Source organism: Diaphorina citri, unplaced genomic scaffold (assembly GCF_000475195.1).
Source record: "Diaphorina citri unplaced genomic scaffold, Diaci psyllid genome assembly version 1.1 scaffold675, whole genome shotgun sequence".
Taxonomy (NCBI): domain Eukaryota; kingdom Metazoa; phylum Arthropoda; class Insecta; order Hemiptera; family Psyllidae; genus Diaphorina; species Diaphorina citri.
The window spans coordinates 151,391-164,000 of record NW_007378108.1 but is presented as its reverse complement, the minus strand read 5'-3'; the positions used below and the strand labels follow the sequence as shown (position 1 = coordinate 164,000).

The 12,610-nt window shown below is 38.2% G+C and overlaps 2 protein-coding genes across 4 annotated transcripts; one reads left to right on the top strand and one right to left on the bottom strand.

Annotated features, from left to right (window-relative positions):
• The first annotated feature begins 6 nt into the window (after nt 1–6).
• On the top strand, nt 7–1,655 carry LOC103511103. The gene is made up of 2 exons (XM_008475816.3): nt 7–124; nt 644–1,655. The coding sequence occupies exons 1-2, from the start codon at nt 71–73 to the stop codon at nt 1,328–1,330; spliced, it is 741 nt and encodes a 246-aa protein (XP_008474038.1). The 5' UTR covers nt 7–70; the 3' UTR covers nt 1,331–1,655.
• Nucleotides 1,656–4,083: 2,428 nt separating this feature from the next.
• On the bottom strand, nt 4,084–10,308 carry LOC108252621. Of its 3 annotated transcripts, none has more exons than XM_026824966.1 (5): nt 9,990–10,308; nt 9,211–9,645; nt 8,877–8,935; nt 6,806–7,180; nt 4,084–5,037 (listed from the first exon to the last, which is right to left on the bottom strand). In XM_026824966.1, the coding sequence occupies exons 1-5, from the start codon at nt 10,243–10,245 to the stop codon at nt 4,537–4,539; spliced, it is 1,626 nt and encodes a 541-aa protein (XP_026680767.1). In that variant the 5' UTR covers nt 10,246–10,308; the 3' UTR covers nt 4,084–4,536. The 3 variants fall into 3 exon arrangements, with proteins under 3 accessions (XP_026680767.1, XP_026680768.1, XP_017300347.1); XM_026824967.1 differs by having other exon boundaries at nt 9,211–9,649; nt 9,994–10,308; XM_017444858.2 differs by lacking the exon at nt 9,990–10,308 and adding an exon at nt 9,668–9,976 and having other exon boundaries at nt 9,211–9,502.
• Nucleotides 10,309–12,610: the final 2,302 nt, after the last annotated feature.

Sequence of the window (12,610 nt, the reverse complement as noted above, 5' to 3'; positions counted from 1 at the left end):
GCCTGTGCCGGCCGTGCGGTACATTGGGGTCGGCCTGATAGCGGTGGGAGCGGCTCTGATATGTCTGGCCATGTGCTGTTGGATGCGCGCCGTGCAGGACCCGCAGGTCGCGCGGGAAGTGCATGTAAGTAGGCGTGTTGCATATTGGAAGCGTAGTAGTTGTTGTTGTAGCAATGATGACAATTCAGCAGTCATCTCTAAATTCTAGACTCGTTGGTAGTTTCAAGAACTCAGCCACTTGTATAGGGTTATTCCACAGGTCTACAGATGTAAGGTTGGTTGGATTTGCAGAACAATGGAATAGATGAAGCGTAGTCGCGAGATTTGGTAGCGCGAAATTGCGGAAAATTTGAAACCTAAGGAGTCAGCAAAAAATACTACAGACCTGTCGCACTGGAGTCGCGCAATTCCAGTATAAGTAATTATAGGTAACGGAACATATACTAAAAAGAGCAAAAGAATTCATAAGGCATTAGAGACTCCCAAAGTCTAGGAACATTTAGGTAAAACCTCCCTTGTAAAATATCGTGAAGGTTTACAGTAAATGAGAGCTAATTGCTAATTTAGGAGGACCCTGCCACTAGTCAGAGAAAACGAAGAAAGCCTATCGAATGATAACAACTTTTTTCTTCTGGTTTTTCAGAATCGAGAAAACGTGGCAGTCCAAGTGATCAACATTGAAGAGCCAGACCCGCGCAGTCTGGAAAAGCCGCCCGACTATTCGTCCGTCGTAGATTTTCCGCCCAGCTACGAGGACGCTATCAAGGAGCTGGATCCCGCCAAACTTCTGTACGCATGCGCACTCAACAACAACTACGAACCAATCAAAACCCTGGAGGACGTCCTGATCATCAGCCAACTCGACGGAGATGGCCGAGTATGCGCGAACAAAGTCGAAGAGAAGCCCCAAGAACTGAAAGAACTAAAAGAACCTGTCAACGAAACAATGGGAAGTGATGTGTCTGAGAAAGACCAAGCCAATGTAAATGGGGTAGGATGTAAAGCTAATACGCTAGATGTTGTGTTAGATAGGAAAGAAACACATGGTCCCTTAGCACAACCCCAGCATACGGTTGTAGACATACCTGAAAGTAGTCAAGAGGTCAGCGATTCAACCAATTCCAGTAGTCACACAAATACTAGTGCCAAATCTGGTGAACCCTCAAGTGAGGCTGAACCTAGTCTAGTCAGTGGAACTAGCAGATCAAATAAGATAACGAATGCTCTGAGGAAGAGTTTTAGGACGTTAAGGAAAACAATACCTTCAACTACGTCTGAAGGGAATGCCAGCGATATCTGTGATCATGAGACTAGTGGAGCTTGTAGGTGAGACCTTTGAGGGTAAAGTAGCCTTTGAATTAGTGGATATTTTAGTCAAAGACTTCAATGGATTGTTAGAAGCCCAATTTATAACAAGTCAAGTATTCACTGAATAGATATAACAGATAGTTAGCCTATATCTAACTTTAGTATTCATGAGGTACCTAACGTTTAGGTATTTGTATTAATTTAAAGTGTACATACGTATTAAATTTATTTGGTAGGTAAGCGGATACTTAACTTAGTCATTGACTACGATTTTGATTTGTCTTTCAGGCTCTCCAGGAATTTAAGTTACAACCTTACCTCTGTAATTTTAGGGAATTTTTAGAGTCTCTGTAATTTTAGGGAGAAAAAATAGGAAGATCGACTTTCAATATTTGAAATTTTGTGTCTTGAACCATCACAATACAAATTTACAAATTATTATGTAATCTTGCCAAAACCATTTTTTTAGAACTGAATTTTTTGAATAATAAAGAGATAGGTAGGTATTGTCTTTTTTCATTATTTATTTTTGAAACTTTTGTACATACTCTGTAAATATTTTTATTTATTGAAAAATCCCCTCAATGAAGTCCATTTTGTAAATATTTGACTCTTTTTCTTCTCTCCATGTCCATTTTTCTACAGTTAAGTTGCCTTTATTTATATCTTATTTTTCGCCTCTAACTTTTGTATGATGTATAGAGTAACTTTCATAACATCAAAAGCTCAACTTATCATTTTCTGTTGTAATATCTTCTTCTCTTAAAATATCCTGATATTATTATTTATATTAATTTCAATTAGGTACTATTTTCCCTTTTCATATAATAATATAATGTTTTTATTATTATGATTTTATGGAATCTGTAATTGTTGGATTTTTTGTATCCATGTTTTTTCCCCATTTTTGTTTTGTCAGAAGTTATTTTAATATCTATAAAGTATTAGGTAGTTGTAGTTAGAAAATAACGAAATAAATTTGCGTTCGTATTTGAATATGTTTTTCTAAATGAGTTTATTTTCATTTTCGATAAATTTACAACTGATATTTACAAAAGTAAGCACCGATTTTTTTTTTTTTTTTTTTTTTTTTTTTTTTTTTTTCAACATTCGTCTAGCTATAATAGCAGATTTAAATGTACGTTCGCCTGAATTTTTATTCAATTGTCATTCTACCAAGTCAGCCTTATAGTTAGCTCAATTAGTAGAGCGTCTGCTTTGTAAGTGCTAGACGGGCTCGATTCCCGCCCGGGGCGGATTTTATCCTAAACAGATAAGGTTTCTTTCTCGGAACGGTTGGCTTTCTTCTATCCTGTCTTCCTTCTCTCTTTGATTTCGGGATGATAAGATCTTCGCTGTAACAGTTTCTTCTATCAAACCTCCTATCCTATAAAAAGGACAGAATTATTCAGAAGCTCCTTTTTGTAGCGACTTTCCAATGACGTGACTTCTGAACAAGTACCAAAAGGACCATAAACTTTATAATTATTTTGTGCCAATGCCAATCCAGTTTGATAGTTGCTGCTGACAAACAATACTTGGCGTTTCCTTTTTCCTCATCATGTTTTTACCCGGCGATTGTACTCTTCATTCTGCGACAAGCTAACCCGCCTCTTCGAGCTTCACCCAGCCTGAGGTCGGAAAAGCTAGTACCTACGCGATTGTCCGGATGACCACCCATCCGAATTTCAACCACGCCCATCGTTAATATCTCAGGAATGATTTCAACAACCTTAGAGGGACAACTCTTCCATGAGCTAAGGTTCTATCAGACTTTATATCAGCTGACCTCTTTAGAGAGCCCAGATCAACCAGAAAATTGGATGGAACTAGCAAAAGTGCACCTTTAAAAATCTTAAAAGTACCTAAAGTGACGTACCCAAACTGTCACGCGTACAGATATTAACGTTACCTAAGTCAGTGACCTGTCGTGTCGGCAACTAGTACATAATAATAAACATGCTGGTAATATCGTCACTGGGTTGCTACTCCTTTCCAAGTATCTCCTGAAAGGTTTTCACAAGGCTAGAGACACACTGAAAAATCCAGCACATGATGTGCCCAAACGGTTACCCTTTCAGATATTAACCACGCTCGACGTTGGCCAACATTGAAGAGTCTGTTGATGCCTTGCCATGAAGCCTCAAATCTATTAATTTATTTAAACTATACAACCATGAAATTAAAATTATTGCTATTATGTTAGCAGGAATATAAATATAGGTACATATATGTACTAGGTATTACATAGGTATACAGGGACGGTCATAGCCGAACCGAGCCCACCTCTGTGGCCGAGTGGTCAAGAGCACTGTCTCTTAAACCAGCCTAGCTTGGTTGGTAACGCGCCTGTAAGGGCTAGGCCGCGGGTTCGATTGCCGCCCGGGAAGGATTTTATCCTGAAGCGCGTGAAAAAAAATAAAAAAAAAAAAAAAAAAAAAAAAAAAAAACTTCTGTCACTAACTCACCACTACCTACCTTTAATATTTTACCTAAGCTTTAAAAGTTCAAAAACCCCAACTATCAATACCTATAGGTAATTGTTTTGATAAAAAATAATCTAATAATTGTTTTTACTTACTTACTATTTATCTATTATCTTCAAGTTTGACAACCTTTAATTTTCCAAAGGTCAAGTTTTGATAGTGAAAAAGTTCATTAACTCTAGGTTCATTATCAAATAATGAAAATGAAAAATAATTTGCTCTTCATAATTTACATCCCATGAGGGTAGTTCCACCCTGTTGTAGTACCGATCTATTGACCACAAAGAAAGTACCGAAAATGGTACAATTTACAAATCACAGCTTCTCTACCAAAGGCAGAATTTATAAAATTTAGGAACATTAGGTATCTATCTACATTACAATACATCTACAATAGAACAATAATAAAAATATATGAAAGTGGGTAGGTAATTTGGGGAAAGAGGTAAAAGTAGTGATACCAATAGTTAGAACTTAGTTAAGGTAGAAACGCTCTATCCTCACGTCACGTGAGCTCACGTGAAGTAAGGACAGTGTATCTATCTTGAACGAAATCATCACATTATGGGAGACCTTTGAAAAAAAGGAGTGTTTAATGATCCCAAATAGAGGAGTTTTTAAAAAAGCCTTTTTGGATTATTGACAACTCCTTTTTAGATTATTAAAAATTCTCCCATTAGTGAAATCTCTCACTAAGTCATTGGTGAAATCCACCACTAATTTATGAGTATGAATGGTTCTATCACAATAGTATCCACACAATCACACCCGCTATCACACACAGCGCGTTTGCCCCACTCTGCCCTACTCCACTCTCGTAATCTGTCCCATTCTCTCCACTCTGCGCTACAACATAATCCATCTCAATTTGATCTGGTGGTTCATCAATTCCTTCTTCATCTTCATCCTCATAATCAATCTCCTTCAGTTTAAACTCTTCAAAATCATTCACAGAAGTTCCCTGGTCTAAAATTACCCCCTTGAGAAACCCCACGCCTAAAATCCCCCTCAGGCCAAAGTTACGATAGGAATCGTCCGCGAAAAGTTTACACTTGTGCAGGGGGAGAGAATGGTAGTTTACGATACGGTGCGCGGTTGCCGAATTGTCTTCGGGCTGGTCCAGATAGAGGGCGTATTGGTCGCGGTTGAGGCGAAGTTTGGCAACGGTGTGTTCGGTGTGGGGCAGTTGGATGCCGATGGATTCGCAGGAAGAATGGAGGGGGATGGTGTCACCAATGATGGTCTGGAATATAAATAAAAAATATGGATTTTGAAAAAAAGTATCAGGTCAATTTCATTGTAAATATTAGAGAAGAAAACAGATGGTCTGGAAAAAGAAATGGTAAATTATGGTCACGGGTTTGACATAGTGGCAAATGTAAGGGAAATACTATAAAGAAGAAAGCGAGTCTAGTTAGCTTGGATTTTTCCCAATAAGTATCTCAATAATCCTAACAACCAATGTTTACCTACCATGCTGGCACCGGTCGCTATGCGCATTTACATGTCATATTGAAATGATTTTAAAAGAATTTGAGTTTCAGCCTGGAATTCAATTGAATCGCAATACTCAATTAATTAAGAACATTAATTTTTCTGACTGCAATAAGTTGCATGATTATTTATCCAGTATGAACTTTTCCAAGTCACCTTTGAATATTCCTTCCAAGTCACCTTAACCTTCCAAGTCATCTTAACCTTTGAATACTGATTTTGAGAATAGAGTTTGTTAGAATAGGTAAGAAGGTACCTACTCGTTTAAATAATTTTCCCATTCCGATTTTCTAAGATCTCGGATTATTGGCAAATAGGAAAATCCTGGATCGATCCCGATATAAACCAAGAAGTACTTTTTAAGACCTAACAAGGAATTAAACCGTGCGGGAGGATATCGAGGAAAAATCAGTTTTTAAAATAAACTTTGAAACGGGATACCATGTCAAGTACTAATTAATACTAAAATAAGAAGAGAATAATACAATTTTTCAATTTAGTCCTGAGGATGGCATCATGAGATGTTGAAACATGTTGACTCTTTTCCATCAATAAATTCGTTTATTTAGTCAAGTGAAGACTTATTCTCTTCTTATTTTAGTATTAAATCAGTTTTTTTCGAGTTTGCGTCACTGCATACCTAAGTAACTGCGGAGATCTTTAGAATCTTTAGTGATGGGGGTTTTTTATCCTATATTCAGCAAAAAACTACTCGCCTACTCACAATAACCTCACCCAGCCTGAGTGGGACTGGGAAAAGCCAGCAGCAAGCTATTGCCCACATGGTCACCCATTCAGATACTAACCACGCAAAAAGTTGCTTAACTTCAGTGCTTCACTTACCTGATATCCATTCACCATCCAGGTACAGGGGTAAGTTTTCTACTTTGGATAATATGGGAGGAGATTTGTCCGAACTTCTTAGCACTGTCTTACACACATCACAGCCTTGTATCTGAAAATAATAAAGTGAATTATAATGTTAATAAAAAATTAAAATACAGTGACTCAAAATTTAACATTTTTTTTTAATAAATAAATTTCAATCTTTATTAAATTTCAAAATAATAGTTAGTACTAGCTTGGATAGCGCATCTGCCTTGTAAGCGCTAGGTCGTAAGTTCGATTCTCACCATGGCCGGATTTGTCCTAACAAGATAGGTTCGTTCTCGGAACGCCTGGCTTTCGTCTGATCCTGTCCTCCTTCTCTCTTTGCTTTCGGGGCGATAAGACCTTAGCAGTTATAGTTCCCTCTGTCAAACCTCTTAGGTATCTTTTTCCTCCTCTCCTCTTCAAATTCGGCCCGGTAAGACTCCGTTGTTACAATTCTCTCTCTCAAACCTCTTAAAACAGAGAGAGAAAAAAATGTAAAGTATTATGTAACAGGCAAGTTCAACAAAAGACCCAAAAAATACAACCCCGACCCAAAGTTGTGACTTTCGATAGAAATGAATAGCTCACCCCTGAAGGGGATTTGCCTAAAAAATCCCACCCTTCGTAAGGAAACTCAAACTTACCCCCCACAGTTGAAATCTGGCCGCGCACTTCTGGTCGTACTTGAGGTTCTCAATCAAATCATAATCGTACAACCTCAAATCCGCAGCCTCTATGTGAAACTCCACTAGATATTCATTGTCCTCAACTTGGTCAATGTTCCCGTCTGCTTGTACGACATTTCCGTCATTTTGTACGGTATTTTCGTCATTTTGTACGATATTTCCGTCACTTTGTTCAGTTTCTCCTTCATTTTGTACAATATTTCCATCACCCTTTACAATTTTTCCTTCATTTCGTACAATGTTTCCGTCATTTTGTACATTGGCGTCACCTGGATTGTTACTAAAATCCGCTTGAATGTCAAGTACTTCTTCAGTTGGTGCTTTTGGAGTGTCCTTTGTACAGTACTGAACTAAAGTTCTTTTTAATTATTTATTGCCAAGAAGATAAGAAAAAAGTGAAAATAATGAAAATAAAATACATTTTAAATTTTACATCGACTTAAAAAAAAAAAAACAAAAAAAAATACCTACCCATTTAGTTACCCATCTTCATGAAAAATCGCCCACCCATGTCTATGTATGCTCCACCTGTTGTAGATTTCCCTAAGGTAAATAATGAAAATGATATTAGAAAAGATTTTCATGATTTAGTCAAGGAATTACGAACATTAGGATATTAGGAACATTACGTCATTAGAACATCAAATTACCAGAGTCATTGGTGAACCTTTTTCACAGAAACTCAAGTAGAAAAATAAATTGTAAAGACCTAAAAAAAACTCTGAAAATTTGGGAATTAAAAAGCAGGATTTCGAGACCACTTTTACAAACTTTTAGCTTTAACTTTAACAAAACTGTACCCAGGTCCTTTCCTTATACTTCCTTGCTACCCAATAACAAGAAACCTCTCTTCATTTGATCTGCCTATTTCACTGTTTCATTCGTAGCACCTCATCCCTCAGGAGAGATGAAGACTTACCTCATAATACTGATCTCAATATTACTAATGGCCTTTGAAGTCACCAAAGACACTAAATCCTTTTTCAACAAAAGAAACTAAACAACTCCGTCCTTGAAAAGAACTATTAACACTGAACTACAGAACTAACCATTAACTTTGCTTTGAGAATAACTACATAATATGTATTAACTCTGCCCTCGAAAAAATACCAAATTCCGGGCTCCAAAACACTCGTTTTCGGGCCTGTTCAAGTTCATAATTTTCGGGCCAAAGTTGTAGGTTGTAGTTCCCGGTCTCCAAGTTCAGTTTTCGGACTTTTCGGATCGATCTTATCGGACCAAAGCTCAAAGTTCGGGTCTGAAAGTTCCGTTTTCGAAGATATTTCGGGTGTTCCGAGTCGGTTTTTCGGGGTCCTCAGTTCGGCTTGGGCCCAGGAAGATTAAGTTAGGTAATGGACGTTTCTGAAGAAGATGGCGTAGGAAAACAGGTAAGACAATGTCCTTCAGAGTCAAAATAAATTCGCGAGCGCGAGAATTATCGTAACGTGTGTATCAGACAATGACCATTATGCGAGCAGCGAGTATGTGTATACGAGGGGCTCACTCAAGATTTATATCAGGAGAGAGTCTCCTCGGATACAACGATGGAGTGTCCTGGTGGGAGACTAGATGAGGGTGTCATAATGTTACTGATAGAGTACCTATTTTGGATTTAGATGGTTTACAATGTTTATAATACAAATGTTATTCTTCTGTGTATCAGACTTGAGAATGCTCTATTTTCTTCTTGATCATAGTGTCAGCAGTTTCTAATCCGACCTCCTCTTTTCTCTCTGTTCCCAGTTGTTCAGCATGGCCCTCATCGTCCCAGAACAGTCCCAGAGGCCGTACCGGTTCGGAATGACGCTCCTCTGTATCGGGGCCCTGTTCAACTGGCTCGGCCTCGCAGACAGCTACACGGATTTTGTTCAGTTTCTCCTTCATTTTGTACAATATTTCCATCACCCTTTACAATTTTTCCTTCATTTCGTACAATGTTTCCGTCATTTTTTACATTGGCGTCACCTGAATTGTTACTAAAATCCACTTGAATGTCAAGTATTTCTTCAGTTGGTGCTTTTGGAGAGTCCTTTGTAGGATTGTTGAGAAGTCCCAGAGTTCCAATTTTTTCTACTACGGGTACGCGACCTATGTTCGGTTTGTTGTACCAATAGAGAATTCTTTCTGGCATATTCGGAGTTGGTTCTTGTTGTCTGTGGTTATGTTTTCTTTTCGAGTGATGAGTATGCTTTGGTTCTGTTGGCTGGATTTGGTCTTGGTTGGTGTGATGTTTTGTTACGTCTGTTTTTGATTTCGGATGTGGTGTTGGGTCGTCTTTGGAGTTTCTGACATTGTTGTCTAGTATGTCAAGTCTGTTTTCACCTTCCAAAGAGTTCCAATTTTTTCTACTACGGGTACGCGACCTATGTTCGGTTTGTTGTACCAATAGAGAATTCTTTCTGGCATATTCGGAGTTGATTCTTGTTGTCTGTGGTTATGTTTTCTTTTCGAGTGATGAGTATGCTTTGGTACTTTGGTAAGTTGTTCTGTTGGATGGATTTGGTCTTGGTTGGTGTGATGTTTTGTTACGTCTGTTTTTGATTTCGGATGTGGTGTTGGGTCGTCTTTGGAGTTTCTGGCATTGTTGTCTAGTTTGTCAAGTCTGTTTCCACCTTCCCTGGCGTTCTTGACATCACTATCAAACTCTTTGGCAATGTGTCCGTGATGGGGCAGTCTGAAATGCTCACCATTCCCAATCTGTCTGACAAAGTACTCCAGATCTTTTCTGTCTATTGGGTTCATTTGATTGACTTTGACATGTGGTAGTAGCACTCCTGTTTGGTCCAGAACGACTGGAAGTATATCAAACTCTTTGGCAATGTGTCCGTGATGGGGCAGTCTGAAATGCTCACCATTCCCAATCTGTCTGACAAAGTACTCCAGATCTTTTCTGTCTATTGGGTTCATTTGATTGACTTTGACATGTGGTAGTAGCACTCCTGATTGGTCCAGAACGACTGGAAGTATTGCCGACAGCACTTTGTCCGAATTTGTTTCGTCTTCCTTATCAGAAGGTCCTTTTGGAAGAGTTTCCTCAGGTGCCATTGGTTGTTCCTCTTTCTTAGCAAGTTTCTTTTTAAGTGTTTCATCGTGATGTTGCTTTGGGTTGTTTTGTGTATCAAAGGGTTCTTTCAGACTGGAAGTATTGCCGACAGCACTTTGTCCGAATTTGTTTCGTCTTCCTTATCAGAAGGTCCTTTTGGAAGAGTTTCCTCAGGTGCCACTGGTTGTTCCTCTTTCTTAGCAAGTTTCTTTTTAAGTGTTTCATCGTGATGTTGCTTTGGGTTGTTTTCTGTATCAAAGGGTTCTTTCAGAAGTGTTTTGTCGTGATGTTGCATTTGGTTTTTCTTTTTAAAAGGTTCTTTCCGCGTTTTCTTGTACATTGGTTCATCTTCCATCTTAGGTCTATGAAGCTTCTCGTGATGTCCATGTTTATGCTGTCGATTCCCATGTTTGATGTGTCGTTTGTTTTTTTTTTTTTTTTTTTTTTTTTTTTTTTTTTTTTTTCTCGTAATTTCTGACATCTGCTCTGAGAACAAAGACCAAGGCAGAAGGCAGGACAATTAAGAAGTAAATTGATGGCGATTGGCGATTAAATTATAATCATTATAATTTGTGTCTATTAAAGAGGTTAAGAGGTTGTGATATCAGAGGGCTAACGTGTGTGGCGATAGATATTTGTGGATAGACACATTTTTCTTGGTGTTTTGGCTACCTACCTGGTCTTCTTCTTCAAGTGGCAGGATATTATAACTATATAACTCATGGATCTCTTCCATCCAACCACTCTGCTTACTTTGGTCCCATCCTCATGAATATCTTCTTGTACCGCCGTTCTTCATGCTTCTATACTTACTTAATAAAGCCATGTGTGAAATGAATAATGCTTGTAATAATCATATTAAATTTATTATTAATAAACAACTAGATGTAAGTATCATCAAATTATCATAATTATGTAGTATACTTACTCGTACATCTATGTACCTATAGTACTTACCTATTGAGTTAATGAAATTAACAATAAGGAAATGAAATTAACAAATACAAAAAAATATTTAAAATATTCATATGACGGAGGTATAAAATTTTATTATTAGGGTATTATGCTATAACGTGTCAATTATGTATTGATAACGCATCAATTATTGATGAGAAAACGTGTCAATTATTGGTGAGAAAACGTGTCAATTATTGGTGAGAAAATTCAACGCCCGTGTAATTACAGAAGATGAAATGGGTGCCCAGACATTGATAAATCTCTAATCAGAGTTATGAACATAGTCATGAAATGATAAATCTTTCATCAACTAAGTATGATATCATTTTTTCTAATCGCTCCAATTGAGCCATTACGTTATCTCATCTTGAAAATAAGGGGCCCGTGTAATTACAGAAGATGAAATGGGTGCCCAGACATTGATAAATCTCTAATCAGAGTTATGAACATAGTCATGAAATGATAAATCATTCATCAACTAAGTATGATATCATTTTTTCTAATCGCTCCAATTGAGCCATTACGTTATCTCATCTTGAAAATAAGGGTTCTCTAAAAACGCCCACGGAAAAGAACAAAATATGGGCTTTCTGTCAGTCCATAACCGTAAATAAAGGGAAATTATTTTTAAATTATTGAAGCCGGGTACACACGGTAAGATTTTTTTTTCCTTAAAAAAAAAGAGGTTTGATAGAGGGAACTGTAGGTAACTGCTAAGGTCTTATCGTCCCGGAATCGAAGAGAGAAAAAACATAGGACAGAAGAAAGCCAGCCGTTCCGAGAACGAACCTTATCCGATCAGGGTAAAATTCACTCCGGGCGGGAATCGAACCCGCGGCCTAGCTCTCTCAAGGCAGACGCGCTACCGACCAAGCTGATTCGGCCAGAATTGAAGCCAACTTTTAGTACCAAAACGCGGTGCTAGTTATGCTGTGATAGTGCTTATTTATACTGCTCGCATAGGACTGGAAAGTCCCTTATTTACTCCAGCAGTAGGCTACTACTATTATTGTGGTCAAATTCTCAAATTATATTGAGGATAAAATTCCATACCTCGGCTCGGATTGAACCCACGCCCTCCTGTTTACCAGGCGAGCGCCTTGACCACTACACCACCGAGGCAGGAAGAAGCTCTCTGTATTACCATAAACAATAATACTCGTAAAATTATTCATGATTTTGATTTGTATTGTTCGTATAACAGAGAAGTAAGAACAGTTCACCCATAAGGCATTCACCTCGTCCTTGAGTCCAAACTTTATTCTCGAGTTTCCATTTTATTTTTCCATACCTACAGGTATCTATAGGTACCTACTGACTGCATTCATTCAGTTTTTCCTGGTACAGGTACCTATGTTGCTAGGTACTTACCTATAGTGCCTTCTTACCAGGTAATGCATACCGCATATACCTAAGTAGGTACCTAATTACCTATGTAGGTGCTTAGTTATTTTTGTACCAAAATCTACCTAGGTATATTACACCACCGAGGCAGGTGCCCGGCGTAAGTGCCCGGTATTAGGGAGCTTTGGATCAACTTCAATCTATTTGGACTTAAAATCTGTGTCCACACATAGCTATGTGTGAACACTATAGGGGACGCTTTCGGTCGATGGTCGACTAAAACCGTACACTACCTTGACAACATAGATTGATATACCTCGTCGATCAACGGCGTCGACTCTGTTTGGACACACCTTAAGACTCGTGTGTCTCCACCTTAAGAATACCACCTTAACTATTGTAAGACTCGTGTGTCTCCA

Coding starts and splice junctions, on each gene's coding strand:
- LOC103511103 (XM_008475816.3), top strand. CDS start 71: ATGTGCTGTTGGATGCGCGCCGTGCAGGACCCGCAGGTCGCGCGGGAA. Junction 125..643: donor AGGTCGCGCGGGAAGTGCAT/GTAAGTAGGCGT, acceptor CTGGTTTTTCAG/AATCGAGAAAACGTGGCAGT.
- LOC108252621 (XM_026824966.1), bottom strand. CDS start 10,245: ATGGAAGATGAACCAATGTACAAGAAAACGCGGAAAGAACCTTTTAAA. Junction 9,646..9,989: donor CAAAGTGCTGTCGGCAATAC/TTCCAGTCTGAA, acceptor AGTTTGATATAC/TTCCAGTCGTTCTGGACCAA. Junction 5,038..6,805: donor CCAGATTTCAACTGTGGGGG/GTAAGTTTGAGT, acceptor TTTATATTCCAG/ACCATCATTGGTGACACCAT.